The 26,714-nt window shown below is 43.7% G+C and overlaps 1 protein-coding gene across 1 annotated transcript; it reads left to right on the top strand.

The window, feature by feature from the left end:
* Nucleotides 1-2,472: 2,472 nt before the first annotated feature.
* POLR1B (RNA polymerase I subunit B) lies at nucleotides 2,473-26,714 on the top strand. The gene is made up of 15 exons (XM_029232253.1): nucleotides 2,473-2,669; nucleotides 6,286-6,453; nucleotides 6,705-6,851; nucleotides 8,276-8,408; nucleotides 10,936-11,072; nucleotides 12,021-12,244; nucleotides 12,823-12,994; nucleotides 15,969-16,140; nucleotides 16,907-17,188; nucleotides 18,284-18,417; nucleotides 19,680-19,850; nucleotides 20,647-20,803; nucleotides 23,062-23,258; nucleotides 23,674-23,927; nucleotides 24,757-26,714. The coding sequence occupies exons 1-15, from the start codon at nucleotides 2,493-2,495 to the stop codon at nucleotides 25,637-25,639; spliced, it is 3,408 nt and encodes a 1,135-aa protein (XP_029088086.1). The 5' UTR covers nucleotides 2,473-2,492; the 3' UTR covers nucleotides 25,640-26,714.

Raw genomic sequence — 26,714 nt, forward strand, 5'->3', positions numbered from 1 at the left:
AAAACAAACAAACAAAAAAACACAACTCAGAAGACAGCATAGCTGTAAACTTCCATGATCTTGGATTAGGCAATGATTTCTTAGATATGATATCAAAAGCACAAGCAACAAAAGGAAAAAAATAAACTAGACTTCATCAATATTAAAAACTTTTGTGTTTCAAAGGACACAACCAGGGAAGTAAAAGATAACCCACAAAATGGGAAAAAATATTTGCAAATCATATATCTGATAAGTAGTATAGAAATAATACAAAGAAGTATGACGACTCAATAAAAAAGATGACCCAATTTTAAAATGGACCAAGTATCTAAACAGACATTTCTCCATTGAAAATATACAAATGGTCAATAAACACATGAAAATATGCTCAATATCACTAGTCATTAGAGAAATACAGAAATCACAATTAGATACAACTTCACATGTACTAGGGTGGATATAATTTTTTTTTTTTTTTGCGGTACGCGGGCCTCTCACTGTTGTGGCCTCTCCCGTTGCGGAGCACAGGCTCCGGATGAGCAGGCTCAGCGGCCATGGCTCACGGGCCCAGCCGCTCCGCGGCATGTGGGATCCTCCCGGACCGGGGCACGAACCCGTGTCCCCTGCATCGGCAGGCGGACTCTCAACCACTGCACCACCAGGGAAGCCCTTGTACCGCTTTTTTATTTTTATTTTTTGGGTGGATATAATTTTTAAAAAACAGAGAATAACAAATACTGGTGAGGACGTGGAGAAACTGGGATCCTCATACATTGCTAGAGGGAATATAAACTTGTACAGCTGCTTTTGGAAAAATTTGGCAGCACCTCAAAAAGTTAAACATGGAGTTACCATATGTCCCAGAAATTCCACTCCTAGCTGTAATACCTAAGAGAATTGAAAACTTATGTCCATACAAAAACTTGTGCATGGATATTTCTAGCAGCATTACTCATAATAGCCAAAGGTGGAAACAACGGAAATGTCCATCAACCGGTGAATAGATAAACAAAATATGTATCCATGCAATGGATTCTTATTCAGCGGTGAAAGGAATGAGGTACTGATACATGCTAAAACATGGATGAACCTTAAAAGCAGTGGAGAGATAATAAGGATGGTCGACACTTTTTGTGTTCTGAAGGGGAGAATTCCTGTGGTAGCTGAAGTGGGACAAGAGACCAGTGAGCTGTTTTTTTGTTTTAACAGCTTTTCCAGCAAGTTTGTATGCTGATGGAAATGACTGCTCCTGCCATCATCCCTGCATTCTCCTGCCCTCCAGGAGACCCTGACCAAGGGAAAGGGAATGAAGGAAGAGTTTTCCTTAAAAGAAGCAGATGTTGTAAAGGGAGAGAAGGCAGAATTTAGGTCACAGCTGCATCGATCTTGGCAGATTTGATGATGTCAACATAAGACAGAAACAGAAGATAACTTTTTAAAAGTGATATAAGAGGAATTTCCTGGCGGTCCAGTGGTTAGGACTCAGGGCTTTCACTGCCAGGCCGTTTCAATTCCTGGTCCGGGAACTGAGATCCTGCGAGCCACACGGCATGGGATGGGGGAGCAATAGAGGAGTGAAAATTACCAGCTGACCCAGGTAAAGGTGAAACTGGGGAAGGAGGACACTTTTGGGAGTGGTGAATTAATTCATTAATTGTGGTGATGGCTTCATGGGTGTATAAATAGGTCAAAACTTATCAACGTGCACACTTTAAATGTGTGTAGTTTATTGCATGTCAATTATACTTCAATACAGAATAGAGCTGTGACACACACACACATACACACCAAAGATGAAGTTGAAAGACAGCTGCAGGCAGTCCCTGATAAAATCCGTATTCTGGGGAGATAAGTACTTCATAGGACTTACAGATCCTCAAAGGATCTTAAGGCTGGAAGGCCCCTCGGACACCCGCCTTCCCACCCCGCCGGCCCCGCCCGGCTCAAGACTCCAGTCCAGACGACGCGGAGAGTGGGTAGAGAGGGCGGACCACCGCTTGACCATCCCAGTGATGAGCCTTCGACTTCAGAGTTGGGTAGAGAGCAGTTTGGTGCCCGACTGCTTTTTCCTTGAAGCCAAGACTCCGGCTGGGTGTCACCCCAAGGGTCTGCATCAGCACTGGATCGCAAAGCGGTCAAGGGAAGAGAGGGAAATCTTTGAACACCGCTCTCGGCCGGCCCTGATAGCACGAATGAGAGCCAAAGAGGTCACAGGTGGAATTGCCCGTGGAGCGGATTCCCGCCTTTGGCGTCTCGCGGAAGGGGGATATGGGAGGGGGCGGTGAAAGAGAGGAGGCCGGGCGAGTCCCCCACGCTCCGACTCTGCACAGATTTAAACTGGCCCATTCGCTCCACGGTATTGGTTTCAAGTCGACCCCGTAAAATCGGAGGACCCAGGGCCGGAGGAAAAAGAGGAACTACATTTCCCAGCAAGCCGAAGGCGCCCGGCGCCGGCCATGCTTTCCGGCGCGTGTGAAGCTGTTGCTGGCATCCGGTGTGCAGGCGGGCTCATGGATCCCGACGGCCGGTGGCGGCACCTACCCAGCGGGCCCAGCCTAAAGCACTTGACCGACCCCGCTTACGGGATCCCGCGGGAGCAGCAAAAGCCAGCGTTGCAGGAGCTGACGCGGGCGCATGTCGAGTCCTTCAACTACGCTGTGCGCGAGGGGCTCAGCCACGCGGTGCAGGTGAGCGCGGCGTCCTCAGGCGAACCCAGGCTCCCCTCAGCTCTGGGTTCGCCTGCGCCCCTAGCCCCTGCTCCAGGCGGGCGGAGGAGAAGGGGCCCGGCGAGGGTAGGGGTGGGGGGCTTGTGAGGCGTTGGAGGAGGGCCGGGGGAGAGGTGATTGAGGCTCGGGGCCTGGGAGGGGGAGATCCAGGAGGCGGGGGGAATGGGGCACATGCCGCGGGCAGGGGTCCCAGAGAGAGGGCTGGGAGGTCGCAGTGTAATTTCAAATAGTTGTAACTCCTTGACCGTGCTAGGCTCAGCGCGGGTCTGTGTTAAGGAAGGTATCAGTGAGGCATAAAAGAGAGGTTCCGTAGGAACCATTTGGTCCACAGGAAGTGATTGGTACCATCATTACACAGCATTTGCTCCACATTAAAGTGATTGGTCTAGAGGGTCATGGTGCCAGAGTTCAGGTGAAGATGGTGGGGAGAGGGTCTCATTAGTAAGCATCCCCTTGTCTCCAGGCACTGGGCTCTAAGGGTGAGGGAGAGGCAGGCCTGTAAGAGACAGTTCTTGCTTGGCGTCATGTTTTGGGTGAGGAGGTGGAACTGTGAAGGCAGTCGGTGCCGGTACACTTGAGCACTGCTCTGACAAGGGGCGGCCGCATGGTACTCCGGGAGCACAGAGGAGGTCCAGCTAGTCCAGGTGTACACGAATTGAAGAGGAAAGTGCGTTCCCTCCAGGGGAAGTGAAGGAGCAGAGCTCAAGGGGACTCTACCCTGTGCTTTTGTTGGGTAGGGCTTGCATGGTGGGAGGGGTGGAGAGAATGTGGAGAGCTGTGCCAGTCTCTGATGCTTGAACTCTATTCCGCAAATAATTCGGAGCCATTGAGGCTTCTCTGAAGTTTAATTATTCCTTGACCTGTTTGCAGAAGACAAGATATTTTTATTTTTGTCTGATGGGAAATAATTTCTATCATGCCTGGACTCATTGTATCATGTCTATGAGAAAAATTATACGTCTACTTAAAAGTTAATTGGCCCTGGGGTTTATGAAAACAATGAAAAAGCACAGTGTTGAGATGATCAAGGAAGGTTTGACCTAAAATGATGGAGCACATGTACGTAAGAGATTTTTATGGGTAATATGTGGACCAGCAGTTCTCAAACTTTTTGGTCCCAGGACCCCTTTCCACTCTTAAAATTCTTGAGTGATCCCCAAAGAGCTTTTGTTTACTCTATTAGAAACTGAAATTGAGAAATCTTAAAAATACTAATTCATTGAAAAATAGACCAATTTTTTTTTAATAGACCAATTTTATATTAACTCTTTTTATAAAAAATATTTTCTAAAGCAGAAATGAAATTAGTAGATGAATGATACTTTTGTGTATCTTTTTAATGTTTAGCTTATTAGAAGACAGCTGGATTCTCAACTCTGCTCGTATAGTCAGTCTCTTTTGATATGTTGTTGTGGTTGAAATACACAAAGAAAATCTGACCCAGATAACGACGCTGCAGTTTAGTTTTTGAAAATGTTGTTCCATAAAGCACAGTAAAGTAAATGACTAATTTTACAAAACCAAGGGGAAAATAGCCTTCATCAGATCTTGTTTTGCCCAGTGTCTTTGGAGTAGATTTCTTCCATCTGTGAGTGCAAGTTGATATGTCTGTCACGTTTGAGAATTGCCTACTTGCTAAAGTTTATTTGTAACCCCCAAACCAGTACTCACCAACATCTGCAGGGACAAAAAATTTGAGTTGCCCATTGTACAGCCATCCCAACTCAGGTACAATAAGGCGACACTCTTGCTTTCTTGTTTCAAGTTCTTATACTAAAAATAATGAGATAGTAAGAGAGATATGCTCATTTTTTCCCAGCAGATTCAAAGTGTTCTTTTCAAAGTTTCTTCCGTTTTTCACGTTCTTATTATGTTCTTTTTGTTGGTGATTTTGCTGTTTAAAACAGACATCATGCGTAGTGCTGAAGTGCTGTGTAATGTTGCTAAGTGTGAGAAGGCTGTGATGTGCCTTCAGAGAAAATGTATATTAGATAACCTTTGTTTAGTCATGAGTTAGTGCTGATGGCTGTGAGATCAGTGTTAATGAACCACGGTATGTATTAAATAAGATGTTCCTAAGTAGAAACACACATAAAGGGAATTCCCTGGTGGTCCAGCGGGTAAGACTCTGTGCTCCCAATGCAGGGGGCCCAGGTTCAATCCTGGTCAGGGAACTAGATCCCACATGCATGCTGCAACTAAAGATCCCGCATGCTGCAACTAAACACGCTGCAACAAAGATCCCGGGTGTCGCAGCTAAGAGCCGATGCAGCCAAAATAAATAAATGTTTTTAAAAAAAAAAAAGAAAGAAAGAAACCCACATAAAGCAAGGTTATGTATTGATCAGTTAATGAAATGCTGTGATCAGAGACTGGCAGGAACCTAACTTTGTATTTCCCCTGAGAACAGAGGTTCAGAATTCACTGATTCAGCGCTGGTGGTGACTTTATGGGCCGTAACTATTTTGAATAATGAGAATTGGCTGCGTTGAGATATAGACAGTGTAGCAAATGGCTGGAGAAAGTGAATCTTCTAATCTCCTTTTGTAAACTAATGGTCTGTCCTGAAATAGGAAATATGTTAAATTTTTATTTTAGAATAAAATACTGAATTCTAAAATACCAGCTTTAGATAAAATTTTAAAGTTTAGAAAAGGTCAGTTGAACTCACGTGAGGTGGAAGAACCTCCCTCGTATTCTTAGCTCCATTTTTTTTTTTTAACATTTTTATTGGAGTATAATTGCTTCTTAGCTCCATTTTTGGCATTCTTGCTATTTCAGCACTAAGGCCAGGAGGTTGTTTAGAGTTAATACGTAGGAGAACTCAGTGATGCCCCTTCCTCAGTTCAGCAGCGCTGCCCCCGGGGAGTGGTACAAGGAAGCAACTGCTGTGGAAGGGGAAGAACCACCATGACCACCGCCAACCCCTTGCATGGCTCTGGCTTCAGTGTGAGGCCACCGTGGAACGAAATGTACAAAGATCAGCCTAAAGAATGGCATTATTAGAGTGTCTGTGGCTAAATCAGTAGGGTGTGTCTGTATCCTTGCTGTGTCGGCAGGAGTCCCATTTGTCTTGCATGCAGAGGGTACAAGGTACAAATGGGAGGGTTGGGGGAGAAATTAGGAGTTTGAGATTAACATATACACACTACTATATATAAAATAGGTAAATATCAAGGACTTACTGTATAGCACAGGGAACTAACTATACTCGATATCTTATAATAAACTATAATGGAAAAGAATCTGAAAAAGAATAGATGTGTGTGTATTATATATAAGAATAGAGAAGTCAAGCACTTGGTTCAGAGAACAGCTTTGTTCTGTACACAGCTGTATCCCTAGAACCTACTACAGAATCGGACATGTAGTAGACAGTCAAAAAAAATCTTGTTAATGCATTACAGTTTTAGGTACTTAGGATCTGAGTAGACTGGATGTAGCGTTAGCTGTTTTTCAGATGTGTCACATTAGCATTATAGCCATCAATGCTTATAGAACACATGGGATTTGAAAGAGTCTTAGAGAAAAAATACCTTGGAAATGCAAGCGGCTAACAGTGTGAATTGTGTTTCAGGCCATCCCTCCCTTTGAATTTGCTTTCAAAGATGAGCGGATCTCTCTTACTATTGTGGATGCTGTCATCAGTCCACCCACAGTTCCAAAAGGGAGCATCTGTAAAGAGCTCAATGTTTATCCAGCAGAATGCCGGGGCCGAAGGAGCACCTACCGGGGAAAGCTGACGGTGAGTACAAGAGACAGTGTATGACTTGCACACTGTACATTTTTGAGAATAAGCCTGGTGCCTAACACAGTTTATACCAGAATTCTACTTTCTTAGTGCTGTCATCCAAGAGATCCCATCTTTTCAATCTAAAGCATAAAATCATTTAGTGTATGGTCTTCTGCCTTAATCTTTTCAAATACTCATTCTTGTAGATCTGGATATTTCCTTTTTCACGAAATAATTTTTTTCTCTCTCTTATTTTCATTTAGGCCGATATCAGCTGGGCAGTGAATGGAATCTCAAAAGGAATCATTAAACAGTTTCTTGGCTATGTTCCCATCATGGTGAAATCCAAGCTTTGCAACTTATACAACCTTCCTCCAAAAGCCCTCATCCAGCACCACGAGGAAGCAGAGGTACCTACAGGGGTCCCATGCAGTCAAAGGCCAAGTGACAGTAAAAAACGCCTGAGCTGGGAGAGAGAGGATGGGAAGCTTGTCGGGAGTGGGGGAGGGGTGTCCGGATTTCTTTCTCTGCTTCAGTCTCTGGATAGGTAACGTGGGGCATTGATGTTTTGTCTGCACACTGCATAGGCCTCATAATGAGTCTCAGATGAGACAATGTATGGAAAAAACCACTCCAGTTAGAGAATATGATTATTATGGGGAAAGAATAGGTAGGTTTTTCCTACCAACTGATACATATTTAGATACGTATTTGGTTTTTTTTAAAGCTGTCTTAACCCACATATCTGTCTCAAATGTCTGCTTTACCCACAGTCAGATTCTGTGGATGTATTAAATGCTTCATATACCTTCCATTCAAGCCCTGTTAGGTGGCTTTGCAGTATTAAGTTGAAGTAATCAAGACATGCAGACTCTTCTTACAACAGGGGGGGCTGTGTTGTGTGGTGGGAAGAGGGTTTTGGTGGCAGATCTGGGTTTGACACCCAGCTGTTCTGCTTACCAGTCCCGCACCTTTGGGAAATTTAATCTCCCTGAGCCTCAGTTTTCTCTTCCGAAAATGGGCATATGGCTCTCTCTCATTATTATGGGATTAAATGTTATGCTGACATAGAGCACTCAGCGTGATATGCCTGCTTCATAGTAGCTCCTTATTTATTACAGAAACGTTCTATTAACTTATTAAAAATTAAATATTAAAAATATTTTCCTATTTAGCTAATCCAAATTTCTGGTTTCCAGAGCTTTCATACAGTCAAAAGTTTTTAAACTTATTCAAGAAACCGTACTTGTCTGGAAGCTAAACGATTACTGTTTTCATCTTTAGACTTCTCTTTGGAGTAACTTGTTTTTGGTGTTTTTTTTTTTTGCGGTACGCGGGCCTCTCACTGTTGTGGCCTCTCCCATTGCGGAGCACAGACTCCGGACGCGCAGGCTCAGCGGCCATGGCTCACGGGCCCAGCCGTTCCGTGGCACGTGGGATCTTCCCGGACCGGGGCACGAACCCGTGTCCCCTGCATCGGCAGGCGGACTCTCAACCACTGCGCCACAGGGAAGCCCTGTTTTTGTTTTTTAACATCATTTGAAGACTGCAGTCATTTTAGGGACACAAAGGCTGGTTAGGTCCAGGTCTGATAGAAGAAAGTGCTATGATTTTCTTCCATAGTTTTCTCCCAAGTCTCTACAGCCTTTTTAATGTGCTTAAGAAGACTTAATAAAGTCTGCAGTTTCCAAGGGATCCACAGTTCCTCTGGCCCGAGTGCACCTCTTCTGCACATCTGTTTACGAATGAGGGTGCTGATTGCGGTTGGTCAGTTTCATGTTTACGGGTGGTTATATATCTTTGTTTAACAAATTTTAATTCGTCTCTTTGGCAGGAAATGGGAGGCTATTTTATAATCAATGGCATCGAAAAAGTCATCCGAATGTTGATTATGCCTCGCAGAAATTTCCCCATCGCAATGGTAAGACCAAAATGGAAAAGCAGAGGGCCTGGCTATACTCAGTATGGTAAGTTGTAGTGATTTTTTTGGAATGTTCTTTTAGAAAAATTTAAGCTATTTTATTGGGTCGGCCAAAAGGTGCGTTCGTTTTTTTCCGTAAGATGGCTCTAACAGCAGTTAGTTGTCTTTAACTTCATTCGAAACAATTTTGTTAGATTGTATTTGACAGCTGTCATATCAGCGTGCATTTGAAAAAAGAACATCAAAATTAGTGAATTTTTGTGTAGCCATTTTAATATTCAAGATGAAAGAAAAAAACCAACATTTTTCAGCATATTATGTTTTATTATTTCAAGAAAGGTAAAAATGCAACTGAAACGCAAAAAAAAATTTGTGCAGTGTGTGGAGAAGGTGCCGTGACTGATTGAACGTGTCAGAAGTGGTTTGCAAAGTTTCGTGCTGGAGATTTCTCTGGACGATGCTCCACAGTCGGGTAGACCAGTTGAAGTTGATAGCGATCAAATCGAGACATTAATGGAGAAAAATTAACGTTATAGGACTTCCCTGGTGGCGCAGTGGTTAAGAATCCACCTGCCAATGCAGGGTACACGGGTTTGAGCCCTGGTCCGGGAAGATCCCACATACCACGGAGCAACTAAGCCCGTGCGCCACAACTACTGAGCCTGTGCTCTGGACCCCGCGAGCCACAGCTACCGAGCCCACGTGCCACAACTACTGAAGCCCGTGCGCCTAGAGTCCATGCTCTGCAACAAGAGAAGCCACCATAATAAGAAGCCTGCACACCACAACGAAGAGTAGCCCCCACTTGCCGCAACTAGAGAAAGCCTGCGCACAGCAACGAAGACCCAAGGCAGCCAAAAATTAATAAATAAAATAAATAAATCTTTAAAAATCAACAATATGCCACGCGGGAGATAGCTGGCATACTCAAAATATCCAAATCAAGTGTTGAAAATCATTTGCATCAGCTTGGTTATGTGAATCGGTTTGATGTTTGGGTTCCACGTAAGTTAAGCGAAAAAAACTTTCTTGACCTTATTTCTGCATGTGATTCTCTACTGAAATGTAATGAAAACATTCCGTTTTTAAAACAAATTGTGATGGGCGATGAAAAGTGGATACTGTACAGTAATGTGGAACAGAAGAGATCATGGGGCAAGTGAAATCAACCACCACCAACCACACCAAAGTCCGGTCTTCATCCAAAACAGGTGATGTTGTGTATATGGTGGGATTGGAAGGGAGTCCTCTATTATGATCTTCCGGAAAACCAAACGATTGTTTCCAACAAGTACTGCTTATACCAACTGAAAGCGGCACTCGACAAAAAGCGTCTGGAATTAGTCAACAGAAAACACATAGTCTTCCATCAGGATAATGTAAGACCGCATGTTTCTTTGATGACCATGCAAAACTGTTATAGCTTGGCTGGGAAGTTCTGATTCACCCTCCGTACTCACGACACATTGCTCCTTCGGATTGCCATTTACTTTGGTCTTCACAAAATTCTCTCTTTTTTTTTTTTATAAATTTATTTTATTTATTTATTTTTGGCTGCGTTGGGTCTTTGTTGCGGTGCGCGGGCTTTCTCTAGCTGCGGCGAGCGGGGGCTACTCTTCATTGCAGTGCACGGGATTCTCATTGCAGTGGCTTCTCTTGTTGCGGAGCATGGGCTCTAGGCACGCAGCCTTCAGTAGTTGTAGCACATGGGCTCGGTAGTTGTGGCTCGCGGGCTCCAGAGCGCAGGCTCAGTAGTTGTGGTGCAGGGGCTTAGTTGCTCCGTGGCATGTGGGATCTTCCCGGACCAGGGCTCAAACCCGTGTTCCCTGCATTGGCAGGTGGATTCTTAACCACTGCGCCACCAGGGAAGCCCCAAAATTCTCTTAATGGAAAAAATTTCAGTTCCCTGGAAGACTGCAAAAGGCACCTGGAGCAGTTCTTTGCTCAAAAAGATAAGTTTTGGGAAGATGGAATTATGAAGTTGCCTGGAAAATGGCAGAAGGTAGTGGAGCAAAAGGGTGAATACGTTGTTCAATAAATTTCTTGGTGAAAATGAAAAATGTGTCTTTTATTTTTACTTAAAAACCGAAGGCACGTTTTGGTCCACCCGATATTAAAAAGTAGATGCATCCAAACAGAGTCTTTGATATTTTTCTGCCATATATGTATAATGTTTTGTTTTTCTGTTAAGCATTTCTGTGTTATAGTTTCATAGTGGGAAACCTTTCTACTGTGTTCAATTTTTTTTCAAACTGAATGAACACATGTATTTATGTTACTGCTTACGGTGCTGAAGGATGCTGACTTGGCCAGGTGTAGGTACAGGCCTCGGAACTCTTCTGGTTCAGGGTATGTGGCACTCCCCTCGGTCTCTGGCTTACGGTGACCTGGCCTCTGTTTGATCACTCTCCGTGACAGTGGCTGGCTTCACAAGATAGCATTTTGCGTTCACGAGCCCTGTAGTTAAACAATTTATTCTTACAATTGAGCTAAAAATCAGTCTAATTGTAGCCATGCATGCTAAATGGTAGCGTTGCTGAGTTTCTGACCGTTTGCTCTGTTTGTTTACATAGGAGTTTCAATGCACTGTGTAAGGGAAGAACATTCCGCCGTCAATATGAACCTTCACTACTTGGAAAATGGCACGGTTATGTTGAACTTTATTTACCGGAAAGAACTGTTTTTTTTTCCTTTGGGATTTGCACTTAAGGTGTGGCTTACTGAATATACTTCTCTCCTTAGGGAGTGAGTCACTGAAAGCGGTATCCTGTGCAGGATGGATATAGCTTGTCCTCATCAGAGTTCATGCTGTGCTGGCATCTACTACTGCTCCATAATAAGTTACCTCAGGGAATTTCCCGGTGGTCCAATGGTTAGGACTCCTCGCTTTCATTGCCGAGGGCCTGGGTTCGATCATTGGTTGGGGAACTAAGATCCTGCAAGCCACATGGCGCGGCCAACAACAAAAAAAGTTAACTTAAAAGGCAGTGGCTAAAACATCGCTAAACATTTCTCTCACAGTTTCTGTGGTCAGGAGTTTGGAAGTGGCTCCAGATTTGGGCAGTTCTGGCCAGGGTCTCCGGAGGTTGCCGTGAGATGTCAGCGGGGGCTGCTGTTGTTTAGAAGGCTTGCCCGGGGCTGGAGGATCCCCTTCCGAGGCGGTTCCCTCATGGCTGGCAAGTCACTGTGGGCTGTTGGCAGGAGGTCTCAGTTCCTCTCCACGTGGGCCTTTGCACAGGCTGCTTTGAGGCAGCTGTCTTCCCCAGAGAGTTAGCCAGGAGAACAAGGCGGGAGCTGGAGGGCCCTTTACGACCCTGCCTTGAGAGTCATGCTTCAGCTTTTCCACCATGTTCCATCGGTCACACTGGCCAGCCCTGGCTCAGTGTGGAGGAGACCAAGGTTGTGGATACCGGGAGGTGAGGATCATGGGACCATCTTGGTGTCTCATACAAGCATCGCCCTGATTTTGAAGAGCTCACTTAGCTTGGTGTCTCATACAAGCATCGCCCTGATTTTGAAGAGCTCACTTAGATTCAGCGATAGCGGAGTGCTAATTTTTCTCGGGTATTAAAAAAAAAACAAAACAGAATGGTTACTAAATGATTAAGACGGTTTAGTTATTAGCAATTTTAAAAAGGAACCTTTTTTTCTTTTCCAGGCACTTGTCAGCTTTTCTGATTATCAGATTTTTCAGGAACTCATCAAAGGAAAGGAAGAAGACTCTTTCTTTAGGAACTCTGTTTCTCAGATGTTAAGGATTGTAATGGAAGAGGGATGTTCCACACAAAAACAGGTCCTTAGCTATCTGGGTGAACGCTTCAGAGTAAAACTCAATCTTCCTGACTGGTACCCAAATGAACACGCTGCAGAGTTTCTCTTCAGGTATGTGTGCTTTTGTTTATTGGGGGTGGACGGTGTCCATGCTTCCTTGTATTGATGTCGCTGGGGCTGGTGAGTCATCTGGGAATCAGAATGGCCCTGGGGGTAGGGTTCTGGCTTAGCAAAGTAGGGCCCAGCTTTGTTTCTGCAGTCATCCTCGCCTTTTTTTTTTTTCTGGTAGCTTCGTACCTTCTGTTGTACTTTAAAACTTTTGAAATAACTTCAGACTTCCAGAATTGCTGCAGAAATAGTACACTGGACACTCTCGTTCACTGGTTCTTAACATTTTTACCACTTTGCTTTGTTGCTTTCTCTGCATATCATCAGCGTTTTTCTTCCTGCATCATTGAAAGTTGCAGGCATCACGTCCCTTTATTTCCCCAAGGCTAGGACTTGGTCTACTGTAACCACTGTGTAATTATTAAAGGAGCCCTGCTCTAGACCAGCGCTGTCCGATCTGTATCCGCGAGCCACATGCTGAGCATTTGAATGGCCAGTGCAGCCGAGAAGCTGAATTCAGTAGGACATCGAGTAGTATCAGCGGCTGAATCGTTTTAAGCTTTTTCTTTCTCTTTTGGCAGCCAGTGCATCTGTATCCACTTGAAATCCAACACTGAAAAGTTTTATGTGCTTTGTCTCATGACCCGGAAGCTGTTTGCTTTAGCCAAAGGAGAGTGCATGGAGGAGAATCCTGACAGTTTAGTGAATCAAGAGGTCCTGACCCCCGGGCAGCTCTACCTCATGTTTCTGAAGGTAAATGCAGGCTGCTTCACCCCAGAGCAGTCGTACCTCTTGTGGGATGACGTGGCCATTTCCAGCAGTGTTGTTTCCTGCATGTTTAAAATTTCTAGTTTGGGCATTTTATGTAGTCTTTTTTTTCTTTTTCTACTTTTTGTTTGTTTGATTGTTTAGCAGTAAGGGACTTACAGATCTTAGCTTGGCCAGGTTCAGAAATTTCTTTAATGTTTTTATAGAAGCTAAATAAAGACTATCAAATCTTGGTCATAACATTAATGATAAAGTGTAAATGGCCTATATACATACATCCAGTCAGTCCCCATTATTCACAGAGTCTGTACTTGTGAATTCACCTACTCGCTAAAATTTATTTGGAACGCCAGCAGTGTCAGCACTCCCGTGATCATTTGCAGACATGCACAGGTGCTAAAGAACTGGAGTTTCCTGATGTTCATGGCCCCAGCTGAGGTCTGATGAGCTGTAAACAAGGGTCTCTACTGCCATGTTTTTCACAGTTTTGTGCTTTCTGTTGGTGATTTTGCTGTTTAAAGTGACCCCCAGGCTCAGTGCTGAAGTACCGTCTAGTGTTCCCAAGTGTAAGAAGGCTGCGACGTTCCTTATGGAGAAAACACTTGACAGGCTTTGTTCAGGCATGAGTTACGGCGCTGTTTGCTCTGAGCTCAGTGGTAACGAATCAACAGTATAAACTAAGGTGTCTCTCAACAAACACAAAAAACGAGGTCATGTATCGATCAGTTGACGAAAACGTTGTCAATGACCAGAGACTCCCTGAAGTCTAACCCTGCATTTCCCCTAGGAGCAGTGCTTCTGTGCTCGCCAATGCAGTGTTCACAGAGACAGGATAGGACATGATTACTGTAAATAGTGAGAACTCTGTGTGTGTTGGGAGAGAATGTTGGCATGACACAAAAATAATTTTATAAGCAAGTTGACTTGGTAGCATTTTATATTTTGAGTATCATCCCTAAAAAAGATTTAATCTAAGAGATAACAGAACAATGGCAGGGAAGATGGAGAGGACTGAAGTAAAAATCTCCAAGTTCCTAATCTGGTCAGTAATTAAATTCTTACTTGAAGGTAACCACTTTTGTTTCTGTCTGCTCTGTCTATAAAATTAGATTGAGAAATTTTGGTAGTCTAGAATTTCCCTGATAAAAATTCAAATCAGGCAGAAGTTTCAGTCACCTTTAAAGACTTAATTTACATTTCCCTCCTTAAACTGAAGCATGTGGGTTCGTTGCGAGCTGGCCATGTTAGAAGTATCTTCAGTTGCACGACATTACCAAGGTGACCTGTTTCAGCAACAGAGGAAAGGAAACTTGGGACTTTTTCAGAGAATTCATTGCTTAAAGGTGTCTGATTTCCTTACCTTTGCCTCCGTTATGCTCAAGCTTTTAAACCTCTGAATTCGGGACATGAAAGCGATCTTCAGAAGGTTCACGACAGTGACCTGATGCGAATGACAGACTTGTATAACCATCTCAGTGAGTGTTGCCAGAGACTGAGGTCCCTGTGATTGGGTCCGAGGCTGCTTAACAGGGCTGGGAAGTGAGGGACGCTGAAGAGATTCCGCTCTGAAGTGTGAGAGCAGATGGGGAGATGCTGTACTTCCTTCTCAGCGCTGCGTCGCTCTTCATAGGCTTGTCCGCCCATCTCCACATTAGCCCTTTTACCAGAGAGGCTGGTGAGCCTCATGGGAAGGCTTCCTGGAGGGCTCTCGCTTGCTTCTGCTTGTACTGAGTGTGTAGACCGCACAGACAGGTCCACAATCGCTCGCCTGCAATTCCAGATCCAGAAAGTATGAGAACCAAAAAAAACAATGAGAGTTGGCAACAAAACCTGATCCGAACCAACAGGAGGCTGTTTGTAACTTTCATTTGCTATACTTAGTATGACAGTTTGTGTTTCAGGGTAGAAATGTGTTTGATTATGAGCCCGTGCCTCAGTCTCCATCATGGGTGTTAGGTAATAAAAGGTCTGTGTGCCTGTCACCTTTCGGAAGCCTAAAAAATTCTTAATACTGAAATGCATTTGGCCCACGGGTTTTCAGAGGTCCTGTAATGCCGTGCTTCCTGAGGAAAAATTTGTTGTGAGGCTGAAGTAACCATGCAGAGCGCCAGCTTGTTGTACGTGCCCAGTAAATGCTAGCTAACCTCGAAGAGACCACGGGCAGGCCTCTGACCCAGGAGGAAAGTTTAGCTCACTCTTTCCGCCTCCCCGTCTCCGGTTCCAGAGCATTTTACCCACATCTCTGTTCCTCATCTCTGACTTCTTTCCTCTTTTCTCTTTTGTTTTCTCTTCCTTTTCCATCATGTTTCAACTTTTATATGAGAAGAACGTGTCAGTCTTTCCTACTGGCTTGTCAGTAAGGGGTCCTGTGTGTTGGGTGTCATTTGGGGACTTGGGGCTCTTCTTAGTAGTTTTGTTCTTGGGACAGCGGGCTGCTGCTTTGTCTCAGGGCTTTGTTGTTGTTGCCTGTTTCTGGGGTTGAAGGTCTTTCGATTTTTTGATAAGAGCATTTGAATTAAAAACTTTTCTAAGGCCCAAGCAAACCAGTTTTGGTTCTTTTCCATTAGTGTGGATAATCTCGACTGGGAGCGATTTTGTTCCACCCCAAGGGACCTTTGACAGTGTCTGGAGGCATTTTTGTGGGTAAGGGCCAGGGATGCTGCTGTAACATCCCACAGCTCACAGAACAGCCCCTCGTCACAAAGAACTATCCAGCCAGATGTCCACAGTGCCAAGGCGAAACTCAGCACTGCAGAAGTCTGTATCTTCTGTCTTAAGAAATGCCTGAGCTGTAATAGTACTTTGAAAAGCTGTTTTTTCAGGTTTATAGTTTAGAAGTTTTCCGTGTCAAACGTATGAATTCGTGGGCTTTTGTTATGGATGTGCAGGTTATGTAAGAGTAAATATCCAACCTGTGCTAATTAAAATACCTAAAAAATTAAATTTTTTCTTATTTCAGGAAAAATTGGAAGCTTGGTTAGCATCTGTTAAAATAGCTATAGACAAGAAGGCCCAGAAGACCAATGTGTCCTTAAACACTGAAAATTTGATGAAGATTTTTACTCTGGGAACAGACCTTACAAAACCATTTGAATATCTTCTTGCTACTGGGAATCTACGTTCTAAAACAGGTGAAATTAAATAGAGAGGCTTCATTTAGTTATGATTTTCAGATTATTTGCTTAATGTAGATTTATATATTGCCGAGAGAGATTCTTTTCAAAAGTGAACTTCTTACTCATTAAAGACAGATTTCATGTTGTAAATTTTGACAGGTGTATAATTGGGCTGTAGACAGTCTGTCTGTATAGTTGAAACCTAATTTTAATGATCAAATGCATTTCCTGTGCCTCTTCCTAGAAAACTAAAGAAAGCTTAGATCTCTGAGGAAAGGTTAACTAGATGGGTTGTCTGGGAGGGTTGTTAGACATGCGCATCCCTAAACCAGTTGTATTAGAATGACTGGAAAACTTTAAAAAGTGGTTATTGAGGGCCCAGAATTTTTTTTTTTTTTAAACAGATGATACTGGTGCAGATTCCTTAAGGGCTACCAAATGCTTGTGTGTTATCCAGCCCTCTTGGATGAATCCCATTTAATTACTTGCTATTTTATTACTCATTTAATGGTTTCCCACAAAGGAGATAGTGTAGAGGAGATGGAGAAACAGTCGAGGCTAATACAGTTTGTGAAATCTGGGGATTTTTACTGTGTTTTTAAGCTCTTCCCCTCACCAGAGCTGAGTAAACTTCGTGATGACTGAGTAGACTTTGTGATAACCCACTCTGTGATCTCTAGTGCACTCTGAGGTTTTATCTTATCAGAGCCTCCAGTAAAAGATAGGCTTTTTTTTTTTCCCTTAAGTTTAGCCCATTTTCAATGACATTTGTTTTATTAAGGTCTTGGCTTCCTGCAAGATTCCGGACTTTGTGTTGTGGCTGACAAGCTGAACTTCATACGCTATCTCTCCCATTTCCGCTGTGTGCACAGAGGGGCAGATTTTGCCAAGATGCGGACCACCACAGTACGCAGGCTGCTGCCGGAGTCCTGGGGTTTCCTTTGCCCCGTGCACACCCCCGACGGGGAGCCCTGTGGTCTGATGAACCACTTAACCACCATATGTGAGGTCGTCACACAGTTTGTGTATACAGCATCTATTCCAGCTTTGCTCTGCAACTTGGGTAGGTGGTGTACAGCAGTCTTGTCTTGTTTGCTTGTGTGGGTTTTAACAGGTGCAAAGCTATTAAGTTGTGCTTCTTTGGGGGCTGAGCAGAGAATTCTTGTAAGGGCGATGGGTGAAACACCGTGGATAACCTGTGACATTTTGTAAAGCACTTGCTGTCTTCAGAAGGTGTTGATGGCTCATGGAAGAGCGTTCTTTATTTAATTAGAGTCGATTCTTGGTATTTGCAGTACTTCTGTAAAGTCGCCACTGGCACTGAATTAGCAGATACTGACCCGTTGTTCCTGGGGAAACAAAAGATTAGGTTCCTGTGAGCCTCTGGTCACAGCGTTTTCATCAGCTGGTACATAGTCTTGCTTTATGTGTGTTTCTGTTTAAAGACGCCTTATTTAATGTATATTGTTGATTCATTAAAATTGAGCTCTCAGCCAACAGCACTGTAGCGATAAGCTTATCTAACACCTTTTTCCATAAGGCTCAGCACGGCCTTTCACGCTGTGCTTGAAGGCCATTACAAACAGCAGAATCACCAGCAAAAGCACAAAGATGCAAGAAACATGGCACTGAACAGAGTGCGGACAGGACGCTTGTTTACAGTACGAGCTGAAACAGCGCGTCACCTGGTATGATCTCAGCTGGGAACACGTGTATCCGGCGATTCCAGATTTTCACTGCATGTCCTCAGATGATCAAAAAAGCGCCACTAGTATTGATATTGGGGTTACAAATAAAGTTTAGCTAGTAGGCAAATTTGTGATATGTGAACAATGAGGATCAAAGGTAATTAGATTTTTGGGAAAAAGTTAATATGTTTACATGGCTCAGAAATCAAAATTCAAAAGGTGCACAGGGAAAAGCCTCCCTTAAACCCCTGTCCCCCTGCTCCTCTCCTCACTGGCAATTAGAGACAGTAGATTTGGCGGGTCCTTGCCGAAATGATTTAGATATTTACTCAGGCAATACAAAAACATTCCGGTTTAGAGACAAGATGACTAGATAGCTAAAATGATGAAGCACTTGTTGAATGCGGAGGGAAAGTTAAATGTTGGGAAAAGCATCCTGATGTGATCATTACGTTTCCTCGCTTCACCAGGCGTCACTCCAGTTGATGGAGCTCCACATCGGCCGTACAGCGAGTGCTACCCTGTCCTGCTGGACGGTGTCATGGTTGGCTGGGCGGATAAGGAGCTTGTTCCTGGCATTGCCGATTCTCTCCGACATTTTAAGGTGATCTTGAGTCTCTGTGAATTGTTCTGTCCTTCCGTCTTAGGTTTTCAGTCATTTTCTAGTTGTTGAGGTAGCCCCAGGGCATTCTCGAGTGTCAAGGGGTCTGGAGGTCAGAAGCTAATTACAAAAGTGCCCATACATTCCCTCTGGCGGCAGCGTCTTGCCTTGTACTGACGTCATCAGTTAGGGTCAGTGACAGGTATTTGACCTGTACTTTTTTTTTTGGTGGTTTCATTGAGGCCCTAGTCTACTAATCTAACACACTTTTAACTTTTTTTTTCTTGGTAAATACTAGTGGCATATAGGGGACCTTGAAATATGGACTTTATATTTCAAGTAATATTGAAACTATACAAGATATAAGTCATAACCTGTTGCCTTCTGGGTCTTGAGATACCTTTTTTTTTTTTTTAAAGGCCATTCCATGCATCATGTGGATCTTAGTTCCCCAACCAGGGATTGAATCCGTGCTCCCTGCATTGGGAGCGCAGAGTCTTAACCACTGGACCACCAGGGAAGTCCCTTGAAATACATTTTTTTTTTAAGTAGAGGGCTTCCCTGGTGGTGCAGTGGTTGAGAGTCCGCCTGCCGATGCAGGGGACACAGGTTCGTGCCCCGGTTTGGGAAGATCCCATGTGCCGCCTTTTCACTGAATACATTTTAAAATAACACCAGTCATCTGTATATTATTTATTTATTTATTGTTTTAGTATTTATTTATTTGGCTGTGCCAGTTCTTAGTCGAGGCACACGGGATCTTCGTTGCGGCATACAGGATCTTTTAGTTGCGGCATGTGACCTCTTACTTGTGGCATGTGGGATCTAGTTCCCTGACCAGGGATCGAACCTGAGCCCTCTGCAGTGGGAGCTCAGAGTCTTAGCCACTGGACCGCCAGGGAAGTCCCCAGTAATCTATGTTGTAGACATCAGAGGATAGAATTTCATTTAGAATGTCTACACACACATTCTTGGTTTACCTTTTCCCCAGTCTCAGTTGTACACAGTTTGCCTGATACTGGGACTGAGCCCCCAAGAAAGTAGGGCTTTTGCCAACTCTGGTTATGGGGCGAACGGCCATCTGTGTGGGGTTGAGACTGGCAGGGCACTAGGTTTGTTACCTGTAAAACTGATTTAATTCTAAAGATGTTGCTTTTCACATTTGATCTGCTTCTCCACTATACCCACCTCCTGGGTGGCAGGGGAGATAGATGTAAAATACTTCATTTATTCTTAATTGAACTCTTTTTTTTTTTTGAGAACAGGTTTTGAGAGAAAAAAGAATTCCTCCCTGGATGGAGGTGGTCCTGGTCCCCATGACAGGAAAACCAAGTCTGTACCCAGGATTGTACCTTTTTACCACTCCTTGTAGACTGGTGCGGCCTGTGCAGAACTTGGAATTGGGCAAAGAAGAACTAATTGGAACTATGGAACAGGTACATAGACTATGTGTGATTGTATAGTATGCAACTTTCAGAGACTTAGTAACTATTTCTTTTTTAAAAGTGTTACTGGGGCTTCCCTGGTGGTGCAGTGGTTGAGAGTCCGCCTGCCGATGCAGGGGACACGTGTTCGTGCCCCGGTCCGGGAAGATCCCACATGCCACGGAGCGGCTGGGCCCGTGAGCCATGGCCGCTGAGCCTGCGCGTCCGGAGCCTGTGCTCTGCAGTGGGAGAGGCCACAGCAGTGAGAGGCCCGTGTATCGCAAAAAAAAAAAAAAAAGGTGTTACTGTTATAATTACAATTGGGGCATTTGAAAGAAAGTCAAAACTTATTTTCTGCCTCTTCTGTGACCAGCATGAAGCAGTTTTCATGCTCATCAAACTTGAGAGAGGGTTGGCAGTCACGTTACTTGCCTTTCCCGTCCCGCTCAACTCCCCACGTTCCTTGGCAGCCAGCTCTGCCTCGGGTGGTGAGACTGGAACATTCCGTTAGAACCGCTCTCAATCTTTGCCTACATTTCTGCTGTTGCAAAACTCTGGGCTTTGTGCTACTTTTAAAAAAAAGTTCCTCCTTCCTATCTCCCTTCACAATTGGACCAGGGTAGATTTAGAATGAAGTGTGTAAGGCATGTGGTATTTCTAACTGTGGATCCCTTCAGTGTTCATGATACTGGGTGGGAAGTTTTTCTTTCAAGTCTGTGAGAACTAAACTCTGAGAGATAGAGCTAATACGTGTTAGCAGTCACAGTTATTTTGTACGTTGAACTTCCTCGTCCTTCCTTTTTTCAAGATCTTCATGAACGTTGCTGTCTTTGAGGATGAGGTTTTGGCTGGCGTTACCACCCACCAGGAGCTCTTCCCTCACAGCCTGCTGAGTGTGATCGCCAACTTCATCCCTTTCTCTGATCACAACCAAAGTCCAAGAAACATGTACCAGTGCCAGATGGGTAAGGTGGAGGGGAAGGTGGTGGTAGTCACAGAAGAAAAGGGCTTGTAGTTTTTTATTTTTGGCTGCGTTGGGTCTTTGTTGCTGCACGCTGGCTTTCTCTAGTTGCGGCGAGCAGGGGCTACTCTTTGTTGCGGTGTGCGGGCTTCTCATTGTGGTGGTTTCTCTTGTTGTGGAGCACAGGCTCTAGGCGCTCAGGCTTCAGTAGTTGTGGCTCGCGGGCTCTAGAGCGCAGGCTCAGTTGTGGCGCACGGGCTTAGTTGCTCCACGGCATGTGGGATCTTCCTGGACCAGAGCTCGAACCCGTGTCCCCTGCGTTGGCAGGCAGATTCTTAACCACTGTGCCACCAGGGAAGTCCCTTAAATCTGTTTAAAAAAATTAAATCTGTATGGTTTTCTGCCATTATTTCTAAAAATATTGCTTCTGCCTCATTCTCTCATCTCCTGAGGCTTCAGTTATGCATCATATATGTTATGCCTTTTAGTGTTGTCCCATAAGCCACTGGATTTTTGTTCTCTTTTTTCAATGTTTTTTTCTTCAGATTGGATCATTTTTATTGATCTATCATATTCACTGTCATCTAGTGCATTTTTATTTCAGAAACTTAATTTTTTAGCTTAGAGCTTCCATTTGTTTCATTTTTATAGTTTCTGTTTTATCTGAGAGTCTTCATTCATCGTGAACATATTTTCCATTACATGAGCATAGTTATAACAGGTATTTTTAAATCATTGTCTGCCAATTCCAACATTTGGGTCATCTCAGGATCAGTCTCCATTGATTGCATATTTCTTGAGTCTTGGGCATGTTTTCCTGTTTCTTTGTATGTCTAATAATATTGGATTGGATTGTGGACAGAAAATATGTTGTAAAGACCAGATTGTATTCTGTTCCTTGGAAGAGGGCTGGTTTTTAGATTGCTGGAAGTCAGCTGAACAGCTGTTGAAGTGCACTCTTTAGCCTTAGGTAGGCTGCCCATGTCTGTCCCACCGCACGTAGTGCTGGGCGGAGTCCACCAAAGATTTGGACTCAGTTTATATGCAGAATGTGAGGCTCTCCCTTCATGGTTCTCTCCTTTCTGAAATTTCCCCCCTTACATTTCCAATTGCTGTCATGCTCTGAACTCTATTCCTTGATTCTTCAAGCCAATAAGACTGTGGGTTTCTGAGCTTTAGCCGCTACACTGACTGAGCCATCCGGTAAAAAATTAAACAAGAAACAGGACATTAAAAACTGAAAAAACAAAAACAACAACAACAACAAAAAAAACTGAAAAAACTGGAAATTCACTCTGAAGTTGCTTTTGTCCAAATGTTAATCCCTCTCTCATTTCTATTTTTTATTACATTTCAGTGCTTTCAGGTAGTGTGTATATGTATGTAGTTGATTTTCTTTTCTGGATTTTATACTTACATGTTGGGGGTGATATTGTAGGAATATCTCTCTATATACTGGAAACTAGAAGTCTCCCTTTTTAAAAAAATTCCCCTGTGTATATATTTATTGGGTTTTTTGGGGGGTTTTTTGCGGTACGCGGGCCTCTCACTGTTGCGGCCTCTCCCGTTGCGGAGCGCAGGCTCCGGACGCGCAGGCTCAGCGGCCATGGCTCACAGGCCCAGCCGCTCCGCGGCATGTGGGATCCTCCCGGACCGGGGCAGGAACCCGTGTCCCCTGCATCGGCAGGCAGACTCTCAACCACTGCGCCACCAGGGAAGCCCTAAAATCATTTTGTTTTGAATTGATTCTCTGTACTGTAAGGTAGTAGTACAAAGAAGCGTCTTACCTGCCCCTTGTACCTACCTCACTATGCACAATTTACAAATACCAACATCTTACTCTGTGTGTGTGTGTGTAAGAAAGTAATCTACTTAGATAGTAGTTACTGTCACTCCATCTCTCCCCCCAGTAGTAGTAATATCCTGTAGTTTGTATATATCCTTTACATCCTCTTTTTATGCTTTTATTACATGTGTGTCCATAAACTAGGTCTAGAATTGGGATGTGTGGCAAATGTACATGAATGCATCATATTAAATGTCATTCTGTACTTTTTCTCATTCAGCATTGTTTTCATGGGTCATGTTGATACACACTTGTCTACTTCATTTTCACCCCAACTATTAGTCTGTAGTAAACATAACCAGCATGATTAATTTATTTATTCATTCCCCTATGATGAATATTTAGTTTCCAATTTTATGTGTCACCTTTATAATCAAGGAGGAAAAAACAAAATACTAATTTTTTTCCCTTTGTAGGTAAGCAGACTATGGGCTTTCCACTCCTCACTTTTCAAGACCGGTCAGATAATAAACTGTATCGTCTTCAGACTCCACAAAGCCCTTTAGTGAGACCATACATGTATGATTATTATGACATGGATAACTATCCAATTGGGACAAATGCCATTGTCGCTGTTATTTCTTACACTGGCTATGATATGGAAGATGCCATGGTGAGTTTTACCAGGAGATGTAGTTCCATCCTTTTTCGTTTTTAACTTTTTTGTTTACCATCAGATCACTGAAGGAGTATTTCTTGTGTGCCCAAGTGCCTAGTATTTGGTGCGTGGCTATTCTGTTAAATAGTTAATTCCTGGTCTAAGTTAAAAGTGACAAGCCTCGAGGGATGTCACTAAATATTCATGTGCATATAGCCTGCCTATTTGAGTGCATAGTATGAGCAGATGTCGAATGAATGTAGTCTTGGAAATATCTACCTTTATTGTGTCTGGATTTTAATAGCATAGGTGATTTAGGAAATGTGGATAGTTTTAAAATCAAATGCCTAAACCAGTTGTAATTCTAACCGGCTTTATTTTGAAAACTCTCATTTGGTCTCAGTATCTTAATGATTCTTTGACTTCACAGATTGTGAATAAGGCCTCTTGGGAACGAGGCTTTGCCCATGGAAGTGTCTACAAGTCCGAGTGTATAGATCTGTCTGAAAAAATCAAACAAGGAGATGACAGTCTGGTGTTTGGAGTCAAACCTGGTGACCCACGGATTCTGCAGAAGTTGGATGATGACGGATTGCCATTTATTGGAGCACAACTGCAGTATGGAGATCCATATTACAGCTACCTAAACCTCAACACCGGGGAAAGCTTTGTGATGTATTATAAGTAAGTTCGCATAACCAGTCCTGTTTTTTTTTTTGTTTTGCGGTACGCGGGCCTCTCACTGTTGTGGCCTCTCCCGTCGCGGAGCACAGGCTCCGGACGCGCAGGCTCAGCGGCCACGGCTCACGGGCCCAGCCGCTCCGCGGCATGTGGGATCCTCCCGGACCGGGGCACGAACCCGTGTCCTCTGCGTCGGCAGGTGGACTCAACCACTGTGCCACCAGGGAAGCCCACCAGTGCTGTTTCTTAAAGGCTGTTTCTGAGTGAAATTGCTGGAGGTCAATGCAAGTTATTTTTCAACAGGAGAATTTTTGGAGAAAATATAAGCGGTAGCTTAGTTATTAACTGAATGGACATTTCTTAAATGAGACAGAGCTCTGTGGTCTGTTGTACTGCCTTTGTTTTTCTACTTTTCTTGTCAGTCTACTACAATTGATCACTTATCTGTGATTTATTTTAAAACTATATTATTCAAACTTGAGCGTCTCTCTTGGACATGTTGTTAGTAATGTTTCCCAGCTAAAATGTTGAGTTCATTATACCTCTTAATAAAAATAAAAATTTTAAGCTTATTTTACAGCTGTAAAATTGTTTTCAGTAGTAGGCCTTCAGCTGCCTTTCTTGCTAGTATTCTTTCAGATGAACACAGTTCTCTAGTGAACATAATCAGTAGCCCTATTCATAAATACTTTTAGGGATACCAGCTCTATCTGTATTGGAGAATAGAGGTGAGAATAAGTTTTGCAAATATCCTTTATGAAGTGCTAAATATATCAGTAAAACTTAGTATCTCTATACATTTTGACATTTTGTCTGGTTTATTTTTTCCTAGGAGTAAAGAAAATTGTATTGTGGATAACATCAAAGTGTGCAGTAATGACACTGGAAATGGCAAATTCAAGTGTGTTTGCATCACAATGAGAGTCCCTCGGAACCCAACTATCGGGGATAAATTTGCCAGTCGTCATGGGCAGAAGGGCATCTTGAGCAGACTGTGGCCAGTTGAGGACATGCCATTCACTGAGAGCGGGATGGTTCCAGACATTCTGTTCAATCCTCACGGTTTTCCATCCCGCATGACCATCGGTATGTTGATTGAGAGTATGGCAGGGAAGTCTGCAGCTTTACATGGTCTCTGCCATGATGCTACGCCCTTCATCTTCTCAGAGGAGAACTCGGCCCTGGAATACTTTGGTGAGATGTTGAAGGCTGCTGGCTACAACTACTATGGCACTGAGAGGTTGTATAGTGGCATCAGTGGGCTAGAGCTGGATGCAGACATCTTCATAGGTGTGGTTTATTACCAACGCTTACGCCACATGGTCTCAGACAAATTCCAAGTTAGGACAACAGGAGCCAGAGACAAAGTCACTAACCAGCCTATCGGGGGAAGAAATGTCCAGGGTGGAATCCGTTTTGGGGAGATGGAGCGAGATGCTCTTTTAGCTCATGGTACATCTTTTCTCCTTCACGACCGGCTCTTCAACTGCTCGGATCGGTCTGTAGCCCACGTGTGTGTGAAGTGTGGTAGTTTGCTCTCCCCGCTGTTGGAGAAGCCACCCCCATCGTGGTCCACCATGCGCAACAGGAAGTACAGCTGTACTCTGTGTAACCGCAGTGACACCATCGACACTGTTTCCGTGCCTTACGTCTTTCGGTATTTTGTAGCTGAACTGGCAGCTATGAACATCAAAGTGAAACTGGATATCGTTTAACTTGACGCCGGCCTTTTGGGTCAAGATTGCTATCAGATTAAAACAAAATGTAACTTTAGTTCATTGAAGCTGTTAATAGTTACTCGAGTTTTTCAAGGTTAAGAGTTCTCAACCAAGACCTGGCAACTAAAAATGCAGAGTTTCTGAGTTGCTCTGGTATAACAACTGCTGAAGGTGACTTTCAGTGTATTCGTTGCTCTTTAAAAGTGATACACTGATAAATAGAAGGATATTCAGGGGAAAGTCTTTCCATCCCCAGGTTCTTCATATCCTGCTTTCAGCAGGCAGTGACACTCAAACATTTATGGGTCCATGTAGAGCAGAGCAGTCCAATAGAAATAAACAATGTAAGCCATATATATGTAATTTTGTATTTTCTTAAAGTAAAAACAAAGGTAGAAAAATTTTTAGCAGCGTGGTTTTTTTTTTTTTTTTGCGGTACGCGGGCCTCTCACTGCTGTGGCCTCTCCCGTTGCGGAGCACAGGCTCAGCGGCCATGGCTCACGGGCCCAGCCGCTCCGCGGCATGCGGGATCCTCCCGTACCGGGGCACGAACCCGTATCCCCCGCATCGGCAGGCGGACTCCCAACCACCGCGCCACCAGGGAAGCCCTTTAGCAGCGTTTTTGAGGTGTAATGGTTATACCAAAAACTGCACGTATTTAATGTATATAATTTGGTGCGTTTGAACATATGCACACACTTGTGAATGATCACAATCGTGGTAATAAATGTCACCTCCAAAGGGTTCCTTGTGCTCCTGGGGGTGGTTGGTTTTGTTTTGTTTCTTGGTGTTTTTACGGTAAGAACACTGAACTTGATATCTACCCTATGGACTATGGCTAGAACACAGATGAATATATCGCCCCATAAAAACAGTTGTTCAAAAGATCGATATGTGTCTCTAGAAACTGGGTCTTGGTGTAACAAAAAATAATGTATTTATTGAAGGAAAGAGCGATAAAACTGAATGGTGTGTGTAACATGTTTATGAGTGAATGGCTGCTAAAACACACAGAAAAATACAACTCAAGACTGAATTCTATATGTGACTAGAACAAAAATGTATCTAAAAA

Source organism: Monodon monoceros, unplaced genomic scaffold (assembly GCF_005190385.1).
Source record: "Monodon monoceros isolate NGI ecotype Baffin Bay Population unplaced genomic scaffold, NGI_Narwhal_1 Super_Scaffold_19, whole genome shotgun sequence".
Classification (NCBI taxonomy): Eukaryota; Metazoa; Chordata; class Mammalia; order Artiodactyla; family Monodontidae; genus Monodon; species Monodon monoceros.